This window comes from Labrus bergylta, chromosome 15 (assembly GCF_963930695.1).
Source record: "Labrus bergylta chromosome 15, fLabBer1.1, whole genome shotgun sequence".
In the NCBI taxonomy this organism is placed as follows: Eukaryota; Metazoa; Chordata; class Actinopteri; order Labriformes; family Labridae; genus Labrus; species Labrus bergylta.
Genome location: NC_089209.1, coordinates 15,234,227 through 15,260,768, shown reverse-complemented (window position 1 = coordinate 15,260,768; position 26,542 = coordinate 15,234,227). Strand labels below are relative to the sequence as shown.

General features: G+C 41.0%; 1 protein-coding gene across 9 annotated transcripts; it reads left to right on the top strand.

Moving 5' to 3' along the window:
* Nucleotides 1-211: 211 nt before the first annotated feature.
* Nucleotides 212-26,494, top strand: map7b (microtubule-associated protein 7b). 9 transcript variants are annotated; one of them, XM_065963951.1, is made up of 20 exons: nt 212-366; nt 12,848-13,018; nt 13,125-13,202; nt 13,846-14,009; nt 15,427-15,544; nt 16,054-16,155; nt 16,552-16,662; nt 18,440-18,535; nt 19,841-19,960; nt 21,121-21,293; nt 22,061-22,197; nt 22,463-22,704; nt 22,824-22,974; nt 23,083-23,251; nt 23,353-23,457; nt 23,548-23,598; nt 23,696-23,726; nt 23,815-23,929; nt 24,025-24,206; nt 24,711-26,494. In XM_065963951.1, the coding sequence occupies exons 1-20, from the start codon at nt 321-323 to the stop codon at nt 24,719-24,721; spliced, it is 2,373 nt and encodes a 790-aa protein (XP_065820023.1). In that variant the 5' UTR covers nt 212-320; the 3' UTR covers nt 24,722-26,494. The 9 variants fall into 9 exon arrangements, with proteins under 9 accessions (XP_065820023.1, XP_065820018.1, XP_065820017.1 ...); XM_065963946.1 differs by lacking the exon at nt 212-366 and adding an exon at nt 4,636-5,253 and having other exon boundaries at nt 22,064-22,197; XM_065963945.1 differs by lacking the exon at nt 212-366 and adding an exon at nt 4,640-5,253.
* The last annotated feature ends 48 nt before the right edge of the window (nt 26,495-26,542 follow it).

Here is a 26,542-nt window from a genome sequence, read left to right as displayed (position 1 = left end):
CACAACTCAAAAAGAGTTCAACCATTCAGCAGCCTCTTTAATCCATGTGCAAGAAAACAACGCTTGGCCTTACCGACAGTAAAGGATTTGAAGGTGAATTTTGGACCACAACGACTGTGTGAATGACCCAGCAAAGTGTGTAAAAATGTTTTCTGTCGTTATTCGGTCATTATTAAATAGGATTATCATTTTATGGTATTTATTATTTAGTTAGTAGCCCGTGTCGTCCCCTACCTGTCCGTGGGAGGGTGCCAGGTCTGGCTCATGATCAGGTCCCTCGAGCTCCTGCTGTTGATCCCCTTCAGCTGACGTCAGGAGAAATGGCGGACCAGGATGGCAGCGACGCATCTCCTCCAGAGTCCCAAGGTGAGTTTTTTACCGACAGAAAAGTAACTTAACCAAACTTTTTTTTTTTTTTTTTAAAGAACGAGCGGCTATTTAAATCGTTAATCACCGTTTTGCCTCGAGGGTTCACTGTATGTTGTCGTGGGTTTAACGCTGACGCTGAAAATCTCAAGAACTACCAGGAGCCGGGTCGGTCACGGGAGTGGGATTAACGAACCTACTCACCTAACCGGTTACTTAACGTTGTTTTTTTAACACAAACTGTGTTAAACTGCAAGAGTGTTCAGTTTTTACCTTTTGTTCTTGTTATTAACAAAACCTGTTGAGGTCCTCGTGCAGGGACAGACACCTGTTGCTGACATTTCGTCAACTCGTCGAAATGCTCCAGACGTGACAGGTGAATCAATGGACATGTAGCCTACACAGGTCTGAAGCTTGCTTTTTTTATGTGTCTTGAGGCTACAAGTTATTCTTATTCCTCAGACTTAGACAGGTGACGATAAGTAGCCTATTTGTTTCTTTTTTCTGTCCACAGTTTAATCTGGTTTGTTATTTCCCTGAATTTATAAAAAAAAAATTGCGGATAACCGTCTGCACCTGTGACCTAGACTGTTAATCTTTGGTATTCGTCATTACAGTCGTCTAATACCTAGGGAGTAAAATTACCACTCATTCCTTCACTGCATTAAACTTTTAAGCAACTTGTTGGTAGACTTGTGTCTGGTTTTATGCCATTTCAACCCTACATGGAAAAATGGCGTTAGACTGTTTTTTTTTTTTTGTTCTGTTGGCAGTCTAATTATTTTCTGTCAAGTGCAACCATCAAAGAAAGATCCGCTTGTCACCAGTGGTGGCGCCAAAATCAAGAGTCCATATTCTGTAGGTCTATAACCTCTTATTAGATCAACACGGAATCACAAAAGGGTAGAATACTCAGCGTAAAGTTTGTTGTTAGAAAACAATGACGGTGCTGTGACAAGCATTGACACAGCAGGTTTTTTCTAATGGCAGAAGAGCTTCAGTGACGTCACTGATGGGATGTAGCCAGCAAAGCCGCAACGTCTTATTTTTCTGAACGGTCTAAATGGACTTGAACTTGTATGGCGCTTTTCTAATCTTCTGACCACTCAAAGCGCTTTTACACCGCATGTCACACCTACACATTCACATCCATGTAATGATGGCAGAGGTTGCTGTGTAAAGTAACCATCTAGCAGTGGGAGCGATTCGGGGGGTTAAGTGTCTTCCCCATGGACACATGTTGCCGCAGGGGCTGGGGATCGAACCCTCGACCTTTTGGTTGAGAGACGACGACTCTACAGTACATACTGAGCCCCAGCCGCTGAATAACTTTATGGAAACAATAATGTGTTGAGTTGCTGGTGAAAAACTAAAATATTTTGGTCAACTTTATTGCCTTAGTTAATAACCACTCAAACATATTTCTCCACAAGAGGCTCTATTATTGAGGTTTGACTGATCAGAAATTCAGTGTGTAAGTTATGCTTGCCCTTTAGCTATTTCCATATGTTTTTATTTATTTATTTTATAAGCTTGTATTAAATGTACCAAAGTATGACATTCTTAGCTAGTCTAATCAGGATAAGTTGGTGTCGGGAGTTAAGCTATACAAACACAGACTGTAGTTTACAGTCTGGAATTAAAGGTTAAGAATGCTGAAAATACTTACAAAGAGGCATTTTAAGTACTACTTATGGAAGTGTATTTTAAGAAAACCTCCCAATTATGCTGCTAGTATAACTGCTTCATTTTTATGGCGAAAGCCGGTGGTGTCGTGGTTCCAATTGTTTTCTTACATCTGCCACTTTCAACATTTTTAACATAGAGTTAAAAAAAAATGCTGGCTGAATTGTGCTTTTAAATTCTCTGGCAAAACAAATTCTAATATCTCTCTTAACATCAGCAACACTTCGAACTGGTTTCGCTACTTTTTGACAAAGCATGTCGGTTTGTTCGTGACACCAGGTGTTGTGTGGAAGTTTAGCTCCATACTGTTGCTTTAAGTATGAGGGGGGCCGCTGTGGCTCAGCTGGTAGCGTCGATGCCACTCAACTGGAAGGTTGAGGGTTCGATCCCCAGCTGAGCAATGTGGCGGTGTATGAAAGGATTAGTGTTGTACTTACTCTCTGATGTACGCTGCTTTTGGATAAAAGCGTCTGCTAAGGGAATTGAATTGTAACATTGTCTGTACGCTTTATTTAAGGCTTCATAAAATGTCACTTATTTGAATGACAGACAGATTTCACACATCTACTTATCATCATCTTGCCATTGTGAGATGGCAAGATAATATTTTTTTTATAGTCTGGATAGTCCCTTCTGTTTGGTAACCTTGTCAGTATTCTTTTGGTCGCAGGATTTCCTTGTGTTGAGGTATTGTGGAAATCAGAAAAAACATAGAATGCCGGTTTGCTCCGTTGAAGTTTATGTGTTTTGGCTACATATCGATATTATACTAGACCTATATGTCATAAAGCTACATTTGTAACTTAGTAAACTTTGTCACATCATATCCCAGCATAGGACCACATTTAAGAGCAAGTTTTAAGCTATTGCTCCATTGAGATAAACTGATTAGCATCTGTAAATCCTCAAAATTGGCAAGTGGTAAATAATATTTGTATAAATGTTTTTGTTGACAGTGGTGAATAATCATATGTTCTGAGCAGCAAGTTAAGACAAGTATTACATTTGTAAAATGTCTTAAATGAGTATATTTGAATATAAAGCCTGTGTGCATGTGTCAATATGCTCCTTTCACTTAAACCTGAAAGTGGAGTATCAACAGAAGTTGCTAAGAGAATAAAAAGTAAATGTGTGTGTGTAACCTTCCTTTTTTTTAAATGTAGGACTACCTGTCAAAATTCTTCATCTGTTCTCCTGTTTGTCTCTCTATAGTCAATAGGTGTAGTAGGAAGGGTGTGTAGCCCAACCCATTCTGTTCCAGTCTGAGTGTAGGATTACAACATCACACTATTCTACAGATCAGATTGCTCTTTCATGATCAGCACATGTGTCCCCTGAGGAGATTAAGCAGCAAGTTTTGTTCTGAATTCCTTTACATGATAAATAGATGAAGACATTTTGAATTGGATGTTTTCATAGTGAATACTGTGCACAAAAAATGTCTTTATAGTGTCATTTCTTTGCAAAAAATGATCTTAATGTTAAACTAACACAGCAAGTATTCCTCTGTAATGGGTTTCATTCAAGGTGTCTTTAGTCCTTTTGTTGCCTTCCTGTTTTAAGCTACAGCTTCCTGGTGGCGTGATGATTTCAAGCTGTCATGCTGCTTGTTTAATCCTGTCAGTATTTGCATTTGAACATGTGAGATAAGCGTGCACAAACGCATGTCACATGGTTGTTCAGGCTGATGTTTGCACTGTTATTGAACAGGCCTCCGCTGATGTGCACTCTGATAACTGTAACAACTTAATTGCCCCATCATTTCTCCCTACCTTCAATGGCAACTACATACTCAAATGTGTGTCTCTGAGTTTTCACATCTTCTTTAATCTAGTAATAAGATTTGAAAGGAGCCTCATCTGAATATATTCCGTGAATCTGCAATAAAAGTATGAAGAGGATTGATTAGTGTCCTTTTTTATGTTAAGAGCCAGCTGGAGATGAATGGAAAGATTTCCATATTCAGTGTACTACTACTCTGGGATGTCAAGCAGCTCATGGCTCTTTAATTGGAGAAATGGGCGGAGCTGGAGACACATACCATGTGCTCTAAGAACACACCCCTTCCACAGAGGCAGCTCCAGTACTGCATTGTTAAGTTTGAATGTGTGCGTCCCGTGTGTGCGTGTTTCCATTACATTACAGTGTGCCTGCCCACTCTGCCACTGCGTCATTGGTCCATGTGCTGCTGTTGTCAGGGAAACCCTCTACCGGTACCGGCTCACATTCCACTGCTGGATCTGCACTGAATATTTCAACAGCCCTGACACCCAGTGTTACCAGTGTTTTTGTAGGCCACTGTGTGTATGTTTGTTTGCCGCAAAGCCTGTGCCTGTGTGATGTGATTCTTCTGACAGGTTTGCATTTACAAAATAGAGAGGGAGAGAGAGAGAGAGAGGGAGAAGTGAGGGAAAGTGGACCTGCACATTAACTCTTGTGACAGCAGCATCTCATGATGAGTGAGGAAGAGAAGTGCAATTTTTCCAGCTCTCATCCGAGCCAGTCTTGTAGTGTGGCTTAGAGAAGAAGACTTAATCCACAAGAGCTCACACTGTGCTGCACTCTGTCTCTCTGCCTGGCACTGCCATCGCAGGCAGTGAGCAGCTCTTTCACCTTCCCTCCGTACTCATCATTTCTCTGCACTTTCTTTCAGACCTGTCTTCCTTTTCCTCTCATCTATTCCACAACATTTTATAATCTGATTTTTTTTTTCCCATCTCACCTGCTCTTGTTGTTCTGTCAGCCTCCTCCTCCTCCTCCTCTTCCTCTCATCCCCCCCTCTCCTTTCTGCTGTCTCACACACAGAGCAGCAATGTGCAGCCAGTGGCGTTAGCCGTTAGCTTCAGCTGTTAGCTATCCTCGTCTTCCTTGAGAAGAAAGCTTTTAGGGGTCACCCCGTCTTATCTCCATCCTCTGGCGTCCACCACTCACCTCCGTCCACGCCTCCCCACCTTACTGTGCAGGGTGGGATGGGCAGGGGCTGGGTGAGTTAGCAGGGGGCTCGAGGGTTAGCAACAGGGCAAGAGATGCCAGAAAGTAAAGGACGAGGACAAGGAGGAGGTGGAGGAGGAGATGGGTGCTCGCGGGGCAAGCGGAAGCTGAGGAAGGGAGGCAGCCGTTCAGCCATCCCGGCACTGTTCACCATCACTGAGGAAGAGGAGGGACTGAGACGGAAAAATGTGTGCAGGAGGAAGAAAAAAGGTAACTTAGAGGGGTCTAAAGTGGAGAGAGCACTAAGAAATAGCGCGGGTACTTCTTGCAGTTTCACTTGAACTATTAAATGATGTCAGTTGAGTCAGTAAGTGGGTGTACTTTCTAGGGCAGGGAGACTTTTGACCATTGAAGAGAACAAGAGGAAAAACATTTTTGGGAAAAATGAAAATGAAATAGCAGATATTTCATGGGATATTTTTTGTCAATGGTGATGAGGAAGAAATTGTGTTACTTTGCAATACAGTATGTGAGTGTAGGGTGCTGTTTGTTTTGTGGGTGTGTATGTGTGTGTGTGTGTGTGTGTGGGGGGGAAGGTGTTGAAACCAGCTGACAAGGCAAGGTTGGGTCAACACAAGGGCAGCAGATGAGAGTGAAGGTGCAGTTCCACTTGACCCGTGTATGTTGTTAGAAAGCATCGGTAAGCAGAGCGGTCAGTCAAGAGGACATTGAGTGTCTGCAGTCACAGTAGGCATCTTTTTAAAAAAAAAAAAAAAGAGCTTGCCATTCCGTTTTGGATAGGGGGAGTTGAGAAATAGTAGTGAAATAAATGCTGTAGCGAGTAAATTGTCCTCTTCAGGGTACTACTCAGTCTTTAGCATATGCTGCCTTTTAAAACAGAGAATGATATATATTGTACACTTTAATTAATTTTATTTGAACAGTTCTTGGAGGTTTCTTTTCTAAATTTAACATTGTATGTCCATTTATCCTAATTAATAAAACTTATTTTCTGTTAAAGTGCTACTTAAAGGTTTTACAATTGTAACTGATTGATGGAGGTAAATATTCTTCTTAGGGAGACAGGATGCTGCTGAGATTAATGATTTATTTTATCTTTCTCAGGTCTACTTGTTCTTCTGAGCTACTCAGACACAAGACAACCAAAGAAGTTCATTCACATATGAATTCCCTTTTAGTGCAAGACACGATGCTCGACACGAGATAGAGTCATGCTAAGAGGGCTTTGGAGTTTCCTCAGTGGGCAGGCAGCATGTACAGCTCACTTTAAACATAAATAATAAAGGAGAATAGACAAGAGAAGGAATGAAGACATGATTGTGAGCTCTTGCAGTGGTGACATATTTGACATATCTCCTTATTTTAAATTGCTGCTTGTTTTGAAGCTGCACTTTCATGTATTGTGCATTATAAGGATACATAAGCAATAAATGTATCCAAGGAAATCTGAGCCAGTTCAATTGAGCTCACCCTAAAACTTACATTGGTGTGAAAGCTTGGCCTGATATTTGGTGATCGGTTGGATAAATGATGCCAGTAGTTCTTTATAGTAGATAAAATGGTATTTTGAACAAACTGTTATTGAAGATAAGTGCTAGTGATTTCTTATCTCCCACTTTGTTATCTCATATCATCTAAATGCAAACTGATCTAATATCAATGAAAACATCTTTCAACATTACAACTTCTTTTAAACATCATACAATATATAAAAGTCACATTTTGAAAGAGCCGTTTCCGTTAGTCATGCCCCCATTGTCACAGAACATTAGTGATATGGTACCTTTGGACATACCTTCTATCAACTGTGCTGAAACTTGTACCCACCATGTGTAACAAACTGAGTACTACCCTCCTCTAAGGCACCTGTCACCAAGGGCTGAATTGCTGTCTTTTGGCCAGAAAGGAGGACTTCCTACCCCCTGCCCCCTTTTCCTCTCTGCTGGTTGGAGCTTTGCGTTTAGCCTAGCATTAGCAGCTGCTAATCCTCTAAGGCTGCAGGGGAGGTAGACGCCACACAGCAAGCTCGCCTGCTACACTCACTGGCCTGGTCAGCTGGGTATTAATCGCTAACTCTGACCATTTAATCTGACCGCCAGTGAGTGGAGATAGATGGGGGGTGGGGGGTGGGGAGGGCGCGTGCACACGCACACACACACACACACACACACACACACACACACACACACACACACACACACACACACACACACACACACACACACACACACTGGCATTAGGGGAGGGAGGGGCAGATTATAAATCACACTCTCCCTATGTCTCACTCTCTGTCTCTGTTACACACCAAAATATACACACAATTATGGACAAAAGGATGGGGGTTGGAGAGTCGCCACAACCTGTCTCACATTCTGTCATTCTGTCAACGACACTTACAACATTCATCGCTTCCCCCTCTGGCTTCTCGCTTCCTGCTGGCCTCTTTACAATTCTGTTTTGGCGGGTCCATTCTTTGGGTTGTATCATTTTTTTTTTTCATTTTCTTTTTCTTTCATCCCCCTCTCTGCACCATGGACTTTGGAATCAGGCTTATCTTCCGCTGCATAGGATGTTGTCAGGAAGTAGGAACTTTGATTCTGGCCCTTCAATCTGACTAGTTGGAGTGAGACGCTTGCCAGGGGTTAAACACATCCCATCCCGGGATTGATACTCTTGGAATCATGAACCAAATTCCAGGTAAAGACTTGTGGTTTGATTCAAGGACTTTTATTGATACAGCAACATAAAATGAGCTGGATGCAGGGTAGAGAAATAACACATGTACAGAGCAATCTGTACGCTTTCTTAAAGTTCTGAACTCCATCATGCTGAAGCCGAAATTAATTATTGTGGTTCAAGGACATCAATCTCTGTGTGAAGGCTATCCACATCAGGCTAATGTTTATTTTCATTCATAGTAAGCACCAGAAGAGGTACTTCCCAATATCCTGGTAAGAATCTTAAATCCAGAAACACTCCTCCAGTCATCGATTAGGTTTCAATCCAGTGTGTTAAAACAAAGCACACAGGATTACACTGTAAATCTGCATATGACTGGGGAACTTTTTGCTTACGTTCCCTCATTAAAAGACTTATGCACTTATGCATTAAAGCAGATTTATGTTGCCCTCGGATAGTATGGCGCAGTTAACCACATTTACAACATGCTAGCAAATGAAGGATGAAGGTTTCAGGATGTTTGGAGGGGTCATGAAGTACATTTATCACTGTTGGTTAAAACTGGGCTTGAGATAAAATGTCGTCACTGTGTTTACAAAGCTGATCTAATGGCTGTCTAACATGCACGAGCAAATATGCTCGCTGCTTTTTGAGGTTTGTTTATTTAATTACCTAGATAGAACAGATAGATGCGACTGTAAGATACATCAGGAGGATACAACTGCACCAAAAAAGTGCAAATGTTTTCAATGCTTTGCCTATGCTAGTGTTACAGGATAATGCGCATTGCCAATTCAAGGAAAGATTATTACGCTTCGTTACACCTCATCTGCTATGTGTAACGCACGGAGGCAAATGGTGGGTTGAAGACATGCCATGCCTCATCCACTAATGGAGGTTAACAGAGATGTAATAGAGGGAGACAATGGCACTGTGTGTGTGTGTTTGCATGGCAGAGCCGGAAAGATGGAAAAGCAGTGTGTGTGTGTGTGTGTGCATGTCTGAGTATTTATGTAGTTGAAACTCCAGCTGTTTGTTTTAGTGTTCGTGCCTCTCTTGCTTTGACGCTCCTAACATAATGTGAAATCACACTCTGGGACACTAATATTACGCTGCTGTGGATGCAACGTATAAGAGCAAAGGGTGTAATGATGGCAGAACTTCATTCGGACACAGTTGTGTAAAGCTCTAATCATTGTGTAAATGTGTTTTATTTTTCAAAAAACTATTTAAAGAAAAATGCATACAGAACAGTGTGGTGGGGAAGCAAACGGTTGAGAATTTAGTTAGTGATTATTTGTAAAGTTTAGGTTTTTTGAAGACTGACATAAATAAAATAACTGATGTAAACATTACATGGAGTACATAAATCCAGAGTTTCTTTAACCGTTGGTCCACATCTCAGTCCTAATCTAGTACTGCATCCAAAACAGGATGAGCTTCACGACTTTTTATTTATTTGTATTTTTTGGGTTGGTTCTGTCTGAGAAACTGGTCAAGAAAAAAAACGCATCCACATTGTTTTTTTAAGGTTCAGTCCTGAGTCTGCATCTGTCTTAAGTTTCTTCAGTCTAGCTGAGAAACACATATCGGGTAGAGTGAGGCTGGAGTGGCTGTAGGGTGCTAAATGACATGTCACACACACACACACACACACACACACACACACACACACACACACACACACACACACACACACACCCCTCTGACATCATTTGACATCCAATAACTCCAACCGTGGTTTGACTTTTTCTTAGAATAGTGTGTATTGTGTGTGCACGTTGATAACGGAGCATCTGGCAGTTAGACAAAGTGCTTTGGTAAAATATTAAACTGATGTGATTACTGTCCATATTGTTTATTACCCTCTGTACTGTAGGCCTATTGTGTTTTCATACACACCTGATATCATTTGATTTCCACTACGTTGTGCCATACTCCTTCTCTTGATGTATCATGTTACTCCTCCACATTTCCCACAAGTCATTTAGTTTCTGTATGAGGTGTTGTGTACAACCCATTGAAAAATCAGTAATGATCTAAATGCTGCTGTTAATATTAATGTGAATGTAATTCATTAGATATAAAAGTAACGTTTTTACTCAACCAGTCTCTATTTGTCTCTGTCCTTTGGTCCTCTTTTGTATCTCTGTTTTTCCGTGCTAAGTTTTCAAAGGAGGGAACTGAGCAGCTGTGCTCTTGCTCAGGTTGACACTCAGAGGCCCTCTCAAGTTGTCAAAAGTCCACTTAATCAGTCAGTCATCTTAAGTAAACTTGCCCACCAAAACACAATCCCCTTGTTCTTTTTCTAAAATCTTTGATGTAGATTTATGTTCAAGTGAAATCTGAGGAAGTTGCTATAAAAAGGGCCTCCATATATAGTCTCAAATCTTCTGGTCCTGAAAGCCATTTACAAATTTCCAATGTAGTGTTTGATTCTGGCACAATATACTCCTCTCTGAATGAGCCAATCTTTTGTTTAAGGAAAGTAAATTCAAGGGAAAGAATATGTTGACTAGATATCATTTTATCCTGGCCCAGCCCTTCCTGTTACAACAATAGCCATTATTAACCAGTTACAAGGCCGGTGCACCTGAGGCAGACCTGTTTATACTTATGCACGCACCTCTGTAGGTATCCCATACAAAGACCATGACATGCAATACATCTGCAGCTATGACCTCATGTCTTTGTCCAGCATAAAACCATTAATTGTCTCTATGTGCCAGCAGGGTGGAGACTGCTTTTGCAGTTTGGATTATTAACATTTTCCACATCATGAAACGTTTAAAAACCTCTGTTGTAGTTTGCTGATTACTTTTGGTTCAAACCATGGTCTGTGTCTGCTTGTGATTTTTCCATTTTCTTTATTTTTTCTTTATTTCACAGGGCAACATGCTTTTTGTTTCTTTTTGTCTTACACATCATAGTTTATAGGTCGTTATCACACTGGTTGGTGGATCATACCAATAAGACTGCTGTGGAGGGAAAGTTAGTGATCGCATATTATTTATTAAGTAAAAAGTTTGAATGCAAAATTTGCATTTTGCTCCTCTCCCCAGCAGCACCATGGACTACCTCGCTGAGCTAACATTTCACTAAAGCTAAGTGATAAGGAAACCATGTGGAATGATGTACAATAGGGTGTGTAGCTTGTGCTATTTCAGGTCGTCAGGAGGGAGGGATTTAATTTAGTCTTGAACTTTCTGGGACAGATTGGTCTCAGTGGAGCTTTAACTCTCACTCTTGTCTTCACCACACTTGTGGATAAAGGAGGTGTTAACACTAAGTATGCATTTTCACAGATATTCTACTTCTACTTATAATAAACATTTCTTTATGTTATATACACTTAATAGAATTTTTTTTTTCTTCAACTCCATGGCAAAATTGCATGTTAATGTTGTCATTTTAGAGCAGGCTCATCTGTTACTGCATAAGGCTCAAATGAAAGGCCATGTGTTCAAGTCCAGGGGCAAAACAGAAAGTGCTGAGTCACCCTGAGCCTGGAAGTGTCATTAATCAATATCCTGGCTCTGGGCTGAATGGAAACACTGCAACACATCTGGGAATACAAGGAAACACAATATTTAATGTTGCCCCATTTTTAATGTCGTGTCTGGCTGAAGTCCTGAATATTGCTGAAGATTGAGCTGAAGAGTTCACACATATTGGCTCATTGCAGTTGGTGTACTTTAACATGTGTTCAGCCCTCACGTTTCAATCAAGCTTTTCACTCAAATGACTTGACTTGTTCCATTTAACTTAATTACTTGCATAATGTCTTTGTCACTGTTGCCTGTTTTTATAATAGATTGTTTAAGAATGGACGTACCTACCATACTGCAGATTTCCAAAAGGCTAAACAGTCTGTTCTCTTGGCTAATTTATTTAGCTGGAATGAAACCTGACCACAGTTGCTAATTTTTGGAGAATAACAGTCATCAGTGTTTCCTGCAGCTCTTTCTAGGTAAGGTAGCTGCCTTACCAACAGCGCATCTTTGTCAGATCCAACAGCAGCATTGGATGCTCCATATGAATCACCCCACCAAGGTTAGGGCTGCTCATGATCAGCGGATCATTCACTGTACAAATAGATATAAACTCAGTCTGTTAAAACATATTGTACACTAGTTTTTCAAGGACTTTCACACAGAAACGTGTTGTAAAGAGTTGGTATTTCACTGTGTATGGTTACTTTGTTTCAAACAGTCTTTTCTCTGTTTCATCTCACTGTGTCTGTATATCCCATGCAGGTATCAGCTTGTGTTTACGAGTGACAACAGTCACAAATGTTATCGTCAGTAACGTAACAGCCTGCGGTTGTCTGCAGCTTCAAACTTAGACAAACAAACTCTGTAACAGCGCAATGTGTTCTGTCTTAAAACTGAAGATATAGCCTCAAAACGCTTGTGCCTCCTTTGGGGTTTTATCTGACCACACACACACACACACACACACACACACACACACACACACACCCTGCTAAATGAACAGAGTGTGTATGTTACATGTTCTACATTGTCAAAGCTTATATAACACACAGAACATGTTTCTATAAATCACTGCAAACTTGTTATTCACAGAAATAATCATTTTTCTTTTTTGGTGAAGTTGATGTCCTGATGGGGGGGGAACAAAAACTGTTATTGAAATGATGCAGCTTTTTATATCACAGTCTGTTTTTAAAGGCACTTTCTAAAGTGCTTTCTAAATAAAAAGGGAGTTCAGATTTATATAAGTACTTGTAACACATGTTAAGAGTGTGGTTTTTTGTGTTATTTATTTTGTGTGCATGCACTTTCATTTTACTTTGATGTATACACAGATTAAGTGTGTTCCTAATTGTTTGGACAGTGGTCTTGTACATCTCTGGTGTTAGAGTGACAGGTGAATATGTTGGTCAATAACAGTACGGATTCGTTTGCACTGGCTACACAATGATTATTAACAAAACCCTCAACCAGCTAACGAGCCAGGCACTGTACGCATTGACCTGGTACTTCAATGTTCAATGTATACATGAAAATCCCCAAAAGGCATCAGCAACACAAACAATCCCCAGAGGTTAGGTTGATCTGAGCTGTATTGATGAGCTTCAATTCATTTATTTATTTTTGAAAGTTTGTCATTGATACCTTTTCTGCTTTGTCTCTCATTCCAGCGTCTTATTCTCAATATAAATCAGAGGATGGAAGAACATCTACAGCCACCCGCCCCAGCTCTGCGGGCTCCGGGCAAGCATACACTCCCACCCTGACCCCCAACACCACTCCTACCCTGACCCACACAACAACCAGCAACAGCCCCAGCAACAATACCGCCACCAAAACAGGCAAGTCTTATGGAAGTAGAGAGAAATAATGCCCTTTGTAAAGAAAAAATATAAGGTGCCTGGATCAGTTGTTCACTCTGCTATTTTACAATTGTTGTTTTTGCAGACTCCTTGCTTTTCAACAAGATTGACGAGAGACAGAGGTTAGCCCGTGAGCGCCGTGGGGAGCGTGAGAAACAGAATGGTGTGTATTTTTTTGAAACTCTCTGTGTGTGTAGACTTAATGTTAGTGTAAAAGACTTTAATTGCATGTTTCACTTTCTTCATTGTCTTCTCTCCCACATATCATGGCTGAACTTGGTTGGTAGCTGTGGTGATGTGCCTGTTTTTCAGGTTGTTACATAAAAAGTTGAGGCTGAAGCCAGGCACCCCCGTTGCCATGGCACTGATGTTACATAATAGGTCCGGCCATGGCACAGGGTTAAGGGGGGGGGGGGGGGGGGGCAGTGTTTTGAATGTGGCATACCACAACAGATGGGTCTTACAGAGTTAGGGTCTGTTTGTCTTTGTATGTTTTCATCACTGAAGTGTGTTTGTGTTCATGGTATGATACAGATGTGATACCTCTGTCCCCAGCTGAGGGGCTGAGGGATTTGCTTTGTGTTGAGAGCTAAAGCCAAGTCACATGATCTACATCTGACCCATCGCACTGCTGCTTTAAGCCTGTGTGTGTTTGTGTGTGCGTGTGTGTCCATGTGGCATGTTTTTGTGCTCATGATTATTTACACTTTTTTCTTTTTGTTTTACCATGTGAGCACACACGAACACACTAATTCATGTGCATCAAGTCTTTATTATTGTATATGTTTGCGTGTGTAAAACCTTAGCTGAAAAGGAGGCCCAGTGGCAGGCACGCGAGGAGCGGGCCAGGCAGCACTATGAGAAGCACCTGGAGGAGAGGAGGAGAAAGTTGGAGGAGCAGAGGGTGAAGGAGGATAAGAGACGGGCTGCCGTCGAGGAAAAACGACGGCAGAAAATGGAGGAGGACAAGGTCTGAAACACACTGCTCTACCTGCATAAACCTCTTTGCATTATGTGTACAAACACACACGCATGCACACCTTTATGACAACAGCGTAGTCCATATCCGTATGAACAGGCTAATAAATGTCTTTTTTCCAGTGAACCATTTACACCTTCTATGCCCCGTTTCTCCTGTCAGGTGGAGTTTGAACTTTATTGCCGGCTCCTTTCTGCTCACTTGTAAAACACATTATAGACGTCAGTGAACCAGGATACAGGATGTTTTAAAGCTGTCAATTAGAAATCTTGTGAAAGGCTTGAAGTCTTGTTTGGAAGTGAGATGAAAAGAGACTATTACAGGCTAACACTTCTTCATTATTCTGAGACACCACATGTTGAAGACTGATTTGACATCATATTTTCCTCGATGGTAAAAAAAGAAGAACGTTTTGGCGCCTTGTGGTTTACTGTGTGTTTAAACATCAATTAGTACACAGGGACCTCAGTTGTAACGAGGGGTTATTTGAGTTACTGTTGCCTTTCTATCAGCTTAAACCAGTCTGACCCTTCTCCTTTGACCCTCTGACCTATGGCATCAACAAGGCATTTTCGCCCAGAGAACTGATGCTCACTGGATCTTTTCAGTTTTTCGGACCGTTTTCTGTAAACCTTGATAGATGGTTGTGCGTGAAAATCCTAGTAGATAAGTAGTTGCCACGGTCAAAGTCACGTAAATCAACTTTTTTCCCCGTTCTGGTGCTCAGTTTGAACTTCAAAAGATCGTCTTGACCATGTCTACATGCCTAAATGCATTGAGTTGCTGCCATGTGATAGGCTGATTAGGTATTTGCAATAACAAGCAGCTGAACACCTGTACCTAATAAAGCGGCCGGTTAGTGTATGTAAGATGTTTGGATTTAATTATTTTCTATTGTAAATTGTATGAAGCAATCAGAGATACAGACAGGAAATGCTAGAGACAGTGGATATACAACAAAGGTTAAGGTTTTGGCATTTTGTTTATCGGTCTCCCCTCCAGTCGTTGCCTTGGAAACTGACTGGTTCTGAGCTGGTGTTGATGTGGTCACATGGCTTCCCATTAGTCTTTTAACTTTGCCATCTGTAAACATTTTAGAAAGGTATACTTCCACTGGGTGTTAATGGTTTTTGTAAAGAAAACATTCTTCACTTTTTGCCACCACAAATTTTCAATACAATTTTAGATACGGAAATAGGTTTTTTATTTCATATTTTGAATGCTTTTCAATCACTGTTCTGATTTTATCTGTGAGTTGTTTCCAGACTGTAGACTAAACAAAACACATTTGGCTGCACGTTTCCATTCAGACAGAAACTTGCCTCAGTCCTGCAGCCGTAGTTCACGATCATTGTTTTTTTAATGCTGATAATGTGACAATGACTGACGCTGCTTTTTGTGACTGAAGGTTCGTCATGAGGCGGTGATTCGTCGGACGCTGGAGAGGAGCCAGAGAACCAAACAGAAGACCAACCGATGGTCTTGGGGAGGGACACTGCACCCAAACATTACCAGCACACCAGCCGGTACTTTCACACACCTACACACCTACACAAACTACCTGCAGACACGCATCACTCTTAAACAGTCATTACAGTATGGTCAGACACACTGTATGGCCTTACATTCTTAAATCTGTTGTACCTTTGAATCACTTTTCCTCGTTAGTATACAAGAGCTTTCAGGTGTATTAAAAACTATTGATATCTCATCTCCCTGATGTCTGACAGAGTGTCTCTTGTGTAAATATGTCTGCCTGCCTCTGCGTGTCAGTATTGTTCTGCCATGTTTGCATTTGAACTTTTCAGATCCCCATTCCCTCTGTTGTTACTGCTGACTCACACCCTGCTCTGCCTCTCCCTCTCTCTCCCTCTCTCTCTCGCTCCCTTATTCTCGCACACTTTACCTCTTTCTCTCTCTCTCTCTCTCTCTCTCTCTCTCTCTCTCTCTCTTTACCCCTGGATCTTCCTCTTACTCCTCTCTGCTCTTTGTTTCTCTGTCATTGCCCCCCCCCCCCCCCCCCTTCCTGGTCCAGGTTTTGTCGAGTCGATTTTCCTCTGTCCACTCGATCTTGCTGGACTGGAGCACATGCAGGGTGCATTTAGTCTCTACCGCAGATACGGAATGACCTCTCAATGTGAATATAATAAAACTGTGTCAATTAGCCAGCCAGTGTTAGACCACTGGTTCTAGCATTGTACATGTACGGCACCTTTATAGCTCACTGGCATTAGTTTGGATGTAGGCCAATGTGGAAGGCATGATTAGTGTTTCATGTAGCAATCCAGTCTGTAACTCAAACTTATATCCCAAGATACAGGACCATTCTTTCAAACCATATTAGCTTCATTTAGCACTAATTCATCTTCTCAGCATTATTGTTCCCTCTAGCATCATGTTGGTAGTTTCTCTAACCTGGTTTAACCAAAATAGAGTAGAGTAGCCCTGACAGAAGAGAGTGCTTCCTCCAGCCATTCCACCTGTTCAATGAAAACATTGATTTTCTTTTCTCATGTTTCTTCTGTGTTTCTAGATGCTGACAGGCGGTCGGTGTCCACAATGAATTTATCCAAACACACGGACCCTGTCATTTCCAAACGTCTCTCCTCTTCCTCTGCCACACTTATTCACTCTCCAGACAGAGGTAATAAAAAAAATATATAATATGACACATAAACACCAAAATGATTCATTACAGAATCATTCTTTGCTGCTGTGACTTTGTTTGCATGACATTTGTGTTTGTTGTAAGCTGAACTACTGTCACAGTCTTATGACTCTGGTGTTTTCTTTTATTTACTCTGTGGGATTTTGGAAGCACTATGACAATAATGTAGACATAATACAGTATTTTATGTAGAAAATAAAACTGCTTAAATATGTTGAGAAATGTTCGATTAAACATTATTTATGTATGAGTACAATGGAACCAGCTCACGATAAGCTTAACTTAACCTAGCATAAAAACTAAAAACAGAGAAACATCTCTACCAGATCATTTTCTATCCAAAAAGCATATCATTGACAACTTGTGGTTTTGCATTCTTGTCAGTAAGGGTGAGACAAAATATTGATACAGCCATATAATATCTCCCTGACATGTGCGATACAACTACTGCATCCCAATATTGACATTTTATTGTTAAACTGGGAGCTCTGAATAAATTCCTCTGTCGGTTTGATTCACCGTCACTACGTCCTCGTTGTGGTGTTTATGATATAAATGACACTAATGTGAACGCACTGAAATTAGCCAAAGGAGAAGTTGACAGCAGAATAAAAGAAGAATGAGACAGTGGGATCATTGCTGACAGCGGTGATAAAGAGTTAGAGGATGAAGCCTGACAAGAAGTGAAACTGACACCAAATTGCTGTTAATAGATTTCAATTTCAATTCAATTCAATTTATTTTTTATAGCGTCAACTCATAACAAGTGTTATCTCAAGACACTTTACAAAAAGCAGGTAGAAGACCTTACTCTTTGTCTGTTAACATTACAAAAGAGCAGGTAAAAAGACCTTACTCATTGTTATGTTACAAAAAGCAGGTAAAAGACCTTACTTATTGCTATATTACAAAGACCCGGCCTATCCATCATGAGCACTTTAGCAAAGCAGCAAAAGTTACAGTGGTAAGAAAAAACTGCCTTATTAAAAGGCAGAAATCTTCGGCCGGATCCCCGGCTCATGACGAAACAGCCTTCACAGGCCTAGACTGCACCGGGGTTGGAAAGGGATAAAAAATGTTTAATCTAAATTATGACGTTTTATAATGAACTACTTTTTCTGTAACTGTTTTGACAGCCCTACAATATATACATGAATCATTAACTTAACCGTTTTAGAAGCATTATGTATTCTTTAGTGAATCAGATATTGTGATTGATCTTTATATGATTGCATTATATCAATTATTGCAGAATTGCTGTATCATGGTATAATAATTATCAAGGGGCCACATATTTTGATCAGATTTCATAGCGTATTGTATTGTATTGTATCGTATCATGATTTAGCCCCTGCTTGTAGGGAGGATTTCAAGCAGATGAGAATTTAGTCACTGTTGTCCAGCCAAGAAATGGTCCAGCACATAACCTTATAGAATCCTGAACTTGTCACTTAAAATCCAGTACTCGTCACTTTTGCAACCTGCAAATTGGTTTACTTTATTTATTTTGGACTGGACTAAACAAGGTTTATTTAAGTCTATATGCTAAGCTAATCAAAAGGCTGCTACCTGTATTTTCATATTCCTAGAGATATGGGAGTAGTATTCATCTTCTCATCCAACTCTCAGCAAGAAATCAAATAAGCATGAATCTAAGACTTTCCAAGTTGTTATTAGAGTACGTTAAGTATTTCAATGCTCGTTTATTGCTAATTTGATTCTTCATTCTTTGATGTTTATATGTTGCTGACAGGCTTACACATGAGAACAGCCTCCTCTCCAGTTATTAGCAAAGCTCAGTCCAAGCCCCGCCTACACCATGGGAAGACGCCCCAGCATAAAAACACAGGTGTCTTATGGGAATTTCTTGCAGTTTGGTCCCTCATTTTATTTGTTAGACACACTGCTGCAAAGCAACAAAAATGTATGGGCTGGAAACTGTTGAGGAATTACAAAACAATGACCCTTTTTACTGTCATGTAAATGGAGAAAACATTGGTAGTCCTTTGAATGACTTTTGTGTAGCTGTACGATACTAGTTTTAAACCTGGACAAAATCCATTTGACAATATTATGTCTGACTCGAGAATTTAAACTGCATACTTTCGAGAAGTATGTGTTAATTGTATTTACAATATGAAGGTAAAATCCAATAATAACATGGCCAATAACATGTATCTACAGTGTGTGTGTCTGCACTTCTGTGTGTTTCAGTGGAGGGATCAAGATATTTCCCCCCCCCCTCTAGCGTGACCCCTTTCTCTAATCCTCTGTTGGATAATCTTTTTGTTTTTGTGGGAACACTTGTGCTGTTTTATCCCAGCTGAAAATTCAACACCCACATTTCAACAAACAGAAGTACGCATTATTATGGACATACAATTATACTGTTACTAGTTTTAGGCTGCCAAGACAAACTGTAAAAGGACATTGTTGTGTAGCATCAACTAAAAAAATTGTGTTTTCTTAAAAAAAGTAGTTAAGGTAAGAGACTCTGCTTCCTTTGCACAGTTTCCAGCCCAGTTGTATCGCACTCTGAAACTTGCAACCTTGTACTCTACTTTTTTTATCAGAGCAAGCAATGCTGCATGTTTTGCCTGATAAGGAGTTGTTTGGCTCCTTTGTGTGAAGATTCATTAATTGATGCATTTTCCACTCATGGTCAATAAGCGACAAATCAATCCCTATATGCCAACATCCTTACCAAGGTACCAAGACTATGCATGGCCAAGTATTAAAACTTTGAAACAAAAACGTGTTGAATAATTTAGTGTATTAATTTCTAAATTTCTTAAAGCAAGCTTAAATGAATTTTTTCTTGAAATCTCCCTTGTTCTTCTTGTTTGAATGCTGCCTTGCCTGTGTTTGCTCTGGGTTTGCGCTTCTCTCCAGGCTGTTTGCTCCCTCTCATAATTAGCAAACTCTTGCATGCAGGTGTAGGTGTGACAGGGCAGCTTGTGCATGTTAACAACTTTACCTTAGCTGTGGCCCACTCTGCTGTCAAGTGCGAGGGAAGGGAAGGCATAAAACAAACACAGTAATTATGCATCATTTTTAATCTGCTTTGACTGATTGCTTTGGCTAATCAGTGGGCTGTTAATCGTTTTAGTCGTTATGAAACCTCAAGTTTGTGTGTGTGTGTGTGTGTGTCCAGGCCTCCGCCGTCTTCCTTTGACGACATGGGAGAGCAATGTGGTGAACCGCCTGCAGCAGCCAACACACTCCTACTTGGCTCGTAGCCGCAGTGCCATGAGTCTGTCTGGAGAGCAAACAGGTAATATACACACGTCCCACATGAAAGACACCACCTGGGTCTCATGGTCAGAAGCATATGAGACAGAGGTCGCTTTCAAGCGTACACAAAACTGTGAATCCCAAGTAGAAGTACTAAAAGTATTTATATTTTGGTCTCTTGGACCAGTTGGAACAGTTTTGGATGTTAATCAGATTTGGCCAGACTTAAAGCATTACACCGTCTGAAACTTCCCATCACCAGTCTGTGTCAGGCACCCAAAGCTCATACACACACACACACACACACACACACACACACACACACACACACACACACACACACACACACACACACACACACAGGTCCAAGGGAGTAAGCTGTGTTTAGGAACAGTGGTGAAGTGCACAATGATGGTCCCTTTACACAGGCATCATCTAAAGATTTACAGTATATCAACCATCCCCACATGGCCTCTGTTTCCTTCAGACGTCACTCTTAGGACGGGGATACGGTTCCCCTTGACATGTATTCCTATAACAAATATTACGCAGTGTTTGTTGAAGTGCCTCATGCATTTTAAAATCCTACTATGTTAGGATGACAAACACAAGAACTCGCTCACACTGACCCACACAGAACACACAGTGTCTTCTTTTGCTTTCCTCTCGTCACACTTTCTAAGTAACATTTTCTATAGCTTGTGTGGCGTTTGCAATTCTTGCTTGTGTTTTGTGTATTTTGCTGCCTATTCACCTTTGCTATTTGATGTTGGGTCATAGTTTGTCTAACAAAGTAGAAATGCTTCCAACACTGGGACTTTTTTAAACAAGGGTTATTGTCCACCATTGTTTTCTATCATAAAGAGCCCTTCTAAACCCTTTTTCTTAATAGCACAACATAGATTTCTTGAAGATGGTTGGGGAATGTTAGCACTTGAGCTTTCAGTGGCACTAACAGCTTCTTTCTCTTCTTTCTGTTTCCACCATCTTTTCATTTCTCTCCAACCTCTATCGGTCTTCCTAAACTCACCTCCTCCATTTCCTTATTTTAACACCTCCTCTTCACTCCTTCCTCTCCTTTCCGTCCTCTCTCTCGCTTTGTGCTCCTGTTCATCAAACCCCTGCTGGTGTTTCATAAATCCTCACACTGCCCGGATCCTTACTTTCCTGAAAACACTCCCACCTCATGCATCACCGTAGCCATGCCTGTGTGTCCTCGCTCAGTGTCCTGCCACCCCATGGGCTCCATGTCCTTCAAGGCCCTGCAGGCCCAGCCTCTTCCTCACTGCCGCAGCCATGACAGGAGCCTCAGCAGGGAGACAGCCTCGTCCTCCTCCAAGACAATTCGCAGGAGGACCACCGGCACCACACAGGTGTGTCATGCCATATCACCTTTTTTAAAATTCATGTTTAGATTATACAATAATCAACTCTTTTTTTATCATACTATAATCTACTTTTATTTTCTTCTGATTTTCTGGTCTGAGTGGCTCATACTCATAAGTGATTCATTTCCTTTGACTCCTCCTGCTGATTATCTTTCTCATGTTGATGTTGTCCCAGATCAGTCAGGCACAATACATCAGAGTATCTGTGCAGTTCTGCTCCACACACACACACACACACACACACACACACACTGGCACACACACACTGTTCCCACTGTCCATCTGTCTGCTAACAAAGTGTCACAGCTTAAACCATTAAGGTCTTAGAAGGACGTAGTTTATAAACTGAGAGTCCGACCCTGCATAGGCAGCAGCACATGTGTACAAACACATAAATAATCACTATATTGCTATTGTAGCGTTCACACATGACTACATGTACAGAAAATGTTCAAATGCCTCGACAGTTGGCAAAGTTTTAATTGTATTGTTGGTTTCGAGATTTGGTGCCAGAGGTTATGTACTGCCTCAGGAAGGCTGTCTGAGTCTAATCCTGTTTCTGATCATGTTCTTCATCTGTCAGTAGGGCACCTGGGTCTTGGTGCCTCCTTTGACCCCTGTGTGTGTTGCTAAGGACATGTTTGTGTAGAATTCATATATTAAACTACTAAAAGAGACCTTTTGCTGCTGGCTTACGTGCTCGTTATCAATACTGACGTTTCATTGTTTCCCTCCATCTCACCCTACAATAGCAGAAGGACCGTGACCATGTCAGGAAGTCATGGAGCAACCTGTCACTCCCACTGGCTCCCATTCTGAGTCTCCCCCCCAACAAGCGCTCCTCTTCTCTAGGCAAGAAGACCAGCAGAGTAGCACCCTCTTCTGGCAGGTAGGAGAACACACCCATTAAAAGTCAAAATTAGGTACATAAACTGATGTAAAACAGATTGGAGTTATGGATTACAGTCAGGTGAAAGAGGGTGTGGCAGCTTTGACAGGTTTTGGTATATTAGGATGGCTGATTAGTATAGGTAAACTAACTTCCATTAAAACAGTTTTTATTGCCAATAAAAGTAACATATATAATACAGACAAACTTGATCATAGTTTTGACGCTTCTATGTTGCAAAATGCTTCATTCTTTTTGCACATAGGCAACTTCAAAAATCAGCAGAGCGACCCCCAACCCCCAAGCTGCTCAAGTCTCCTGGGCCAGAGGACCCTGGAAACTTGCGTCCTTTTAGGACCACACCTGAGAATCCCCATTCCACCAGAGAGCAAGAAGAAGAAGAAGAAGAGGAGGAGGAAGAGCAGGTCCTTAGTCCTCTTCAGCCTCGACCTCAGCCTCTGGGTCAGAACAAGAGCAGCAGTGAGCAATCACCACCACCAGCCAGGGGTCAGAAACTTCAGCCAAACCCTCCATTTACACAATCACATATTATTCATACCTTTTTTTTGTCACTATATAAGATACATTGGTAAAGTTTAATGTCGTGCCTTGTCGTAACCTTTCAGAGAGTTTAAGCAGTCCTCCAGCTCACAGGCCCTCTGCAGGCACCACAGATCCAGAGGAGGCGAGTCGTATCCTGGCTGAGAATCGTCGGCTGGCCAGAGAGCAGAGGGAGAGAGAGGAAGAGGAGCGCAAGCAACAGGAGGAGCAGGCCAGGTACTCAGTGATCTCTGGAAATATACATGTGATCTAACAAGTGTATGGAGGTGAGTTTCACCATGCATGTGTACATCTGCATCCTTGGCTGTGACTCTTTCTGTGCAGGTTAGCGAGAGAGGAGATGGCTCGCCGTAAAGCTGAGGAGAGAGCAAAGAGAGAGGAGGAGGCTCAGCGTCAGGCCGAGGAGATGAGAAGGAAGGAAGAGGAGGGGAGAAAGATGGAGGAAGAGAGACTTGAGAAAGACAGAGAGGAGGCAGAGAAACTTCAGAAACAGGTCAGGAAAAGTAAACTAGTAGAACCAGCCCAGAAGTTTGTACATCTGAAAGGAAACCAACTGTGTGTTTGTGTGTGTGTGTGTGTGTGTTTGTGTGTTAGAAAGAGGAGGAAGAGTCTCGACAGAGAGAGGAGGCAGAGCGAATGAGGCAGGAGAGAGAGAAACACTTCCAGAAAGAGGAGGCAGAACGACTGGAGAGAAAAAAGGTGACGCATATTCTCACACACGTGAAATATTTTAATATTATTTCTCAAGTACAGTGCATTTAAAAAAATATGTTTTTTTTTATTTACAAGCGTCTGGAGGAAATCATGAAGAGAACAAGGCGTTCAGACACAGCGGAGAAGGTAACAGCTTCCTGTTGGATAAATGAGCAAGTATGTGTTTAACCATGAAGTTGTTCTATGGATCATGAATAATCATTTTACACTTTTCCATCTTTAGAGGGTTGTTCCTAGGAATGGTGACAATGCAGGTAACTTAATCTATCTTGTGAACATAATTTGAACATTTTGAAGAATAAAAGTTTGGAAAAGTATCCTCTGTATGTTCTCTCTAATCAGTGACCCCCGCCAGTCCAGGCCCTTCTACTTTGACTGTGTCGCCAGCACTCAGCAGCAACGGTCAGGAAGCTGACCCAAGCCCAAAGACCACCCCATTAAGCCAATCTGACCAGGGGTAAATGCCAAGGACATCGTCTCATTAATATCTGATGTTTGTCCGTATTAACAGTAACATTTCTAATAAATTCTTTGTCTTTTTTTTTTTTACAGAGAGAACGGAGAGTTTGAAGAGGTTATCGTACTGCCTTCACATTCCAGGTTGTCTCCTCCTGAGGGAGAGGAGCAGCAGCAGCAACAGGAGGAGGAGAGACTTCCTGTCATAGCCTTCAGGGAGAACGGTCTCCTAAAACCTCTGAGCGGAGTGGAGGATATATCAGCCCAGCAGGGACCAGGTCAGTATCATTTTTCTTTAGTTCCCGGGCTTCTTTCATTTGTCAACCTAATCACTTGATTTTCTTGTAGTTTCAGAGTGAATAGCTCTTAGATGTAGGAATATATTGTAACATAGTCAGTCTGAAACCAAATGTTAAATCATGTGAAATTCCTCCCTTTAATAATATTTGCTAGAATTGTAATTTTTAGTTTTTATGTTTCAAATCACTTCCTTCAGTTCAATAACTTCAAAGAGGCTGACTGAATCAAACATAGTCCTTAAAAACTGCTACGGTTTGTGTCCGAACTGTGGCTCTTCTACTCTTTTCATTCTCTCCCTGACTTCCAACTATTTCCACTATCCTATCTAAAATAAAGGGACAAAAAGCTGTTGCTTCCAGCAATTTCATGAAGGAAGAGATTTTCTTTAGCATTCTGATCAGGAATTGTCTTATAGAATTCAACGTTTTCTTTGCATAGTTTTTTTTTTTTTTTAGATGTTTTCTTGTAACCTTGGTTTTCAGATGTTGCTTGAGGCCCTTTCAGGACGAGATGATTCCGCACCCAGAGAGACAGGAAGTGAGGCGGCAAGAGAGGTAACAGACCTGTTGAATCAAAAGGAGGGACTTGTAGCATCGCAGTCGGATCCTTCTAGAGGTTTACCTTCTCACCCTCCTGTGACAGAAGAGCACCGCAGCCATTTCCCAAAGAAGCTGTCTCCAAAGCGTCTCCAGAGAGAAGAGTCCCTTTAAGCATCTCCAGAGAGAACTTTGTTATTCCTCTTCAAACTCTGAGGAACTGATGGTCTCCGACCACATTTACACCGAAAAATGTTCTGTCACAGCCCAAACTACCCGTCTTTCTGAAGTGAATGTCCTGGAATCACAGGAGGGCATTGAGCGCCATGCCGTCTTGTGACTCTTTAGATGTGTGTTTGTGTGTGTGTGCGTGCGCATGTCTGAGTGAATGAGAGACAAATAATAATGTAACTTGAGATCAGCTGTTAAGTCTTCAGACATGATACTTGAAGAGATTATTTTGGCGCTGTAGAACTGTAACACATTCACAAAATCAGCAATGTGACAATAACTGGTACTCGCACATCAGGTTCAGAGTTACAGGTTTCATGCTCTCTGACTGGAACCTCATAGTTCTTTTGTTTCAACATTTCTATTGAAATGCATCAGGTGAGATGATATGAGTGCATGAAGTTTATCTGGACTACATAAAAGTATAATGTAATATATTTGGATGAGTGTGGCAGGGGTGACAGAGCATGAAGTTTAATTTAAATTATGACAAAATGAAAAACATTGTTCTCAGAGAAATGGGGTGTAAACTACTGATTCTTTTACTTTTGTTTAATTGCTGTACAGATAAATTGATTCTTTGTTTTGTCCGCGGGCTGTCTTCACTTTTTGTTTTAACTGAAAGTAAAAACTGCTTTGACTTTAAGTAATGCCCTTTAATTTGTTTACCCCTTACATTTCCCTAATGCTGCATCATGTCACAGTTATCTGAAAAGTGTTGGAAGTTAACTTTTCTTTTGGCCAGGAGAGTAAATTTGCTGGTGGTGTTAATTCTGTCATAATCTGGGTCATTTGATCTATTCAATGAAGGACACAATAAAAAAAAAAAAAAGCTGCTACTGTGATGTTTTTTTGCCTTACAGCATCATAGAAAGACTGAGCCATGAAGATATGCATTCCCAGTGTGAGCTTTGGCATATTTGCTAGTGGCTTCCTTTCCTTATTTATTTAAAAGTTTTTAAAAGCATCACTGTCTATAATATTGGAGCAATAATGTTAAGAATTCAAAATTCATACAGGGATTTAACTGGATAAACCATTGCACTCCTGTGATCTTCACATGCATCTTTGTCATCTCCAAATAATGCTGCTCTCTTTGCGTTTTTTCCAGGAACCTTTTGCATTTATTTTATTTTCAAGTCTTGCAGTTGCACCACGTAGAAGGAAACTTCAGAAATATTACCCATGTTTGTCTTAAGGGCCTGTTTCTGTCAATAGTGCACAGCATGCTGTTATCAACGTGCTAACTTGACTGAGTTTGTTAAAAGAACTTTAACAGAAGCTAAATCGATTGTAAAAAATGATACTTAGATATTCTATGAATTATATGTAAAAGTTGATATATTTTACTAAGACTGACCACTAGTCTTTGAAAAGTAATAATCCCTTTACTTCAGAGGGTCTGTGGGATGAAATCTTTGATTAACTGTCAAACTGAAATTACTGAAAAACAGTTGCAGCAGTACGCTTGGGCCAGAAAATAAAACCTTTTGACTTGACTATCCTTTACTGATGTGGTATTTCTATTGATTGTTTTTCTTTTTTGA

Coding starts and splice junctions, on each gene's coding strand:
- map7b (XM_065963945.1), top strand. CDS start 5,079: ATGCCAGAAAGTAAAGGACGAGGACAAGGAGGAGGTGGAGGAGGAGAT. Junction 5,254..12,847: donor GTGCAGGAGGAAGAAAAAAG/GTAACTTAGAGG, acceptor CTCTCATTCCAG/CGTCTTATTCTCAATATAAA. Junction 13,203..13,845: donor GGAGCGTGAGAAACAGAATG/GTGTGTATTTTT, acceptor GTAAAACCTTAG/CTGAAAAGGAGGCCCAGTGG.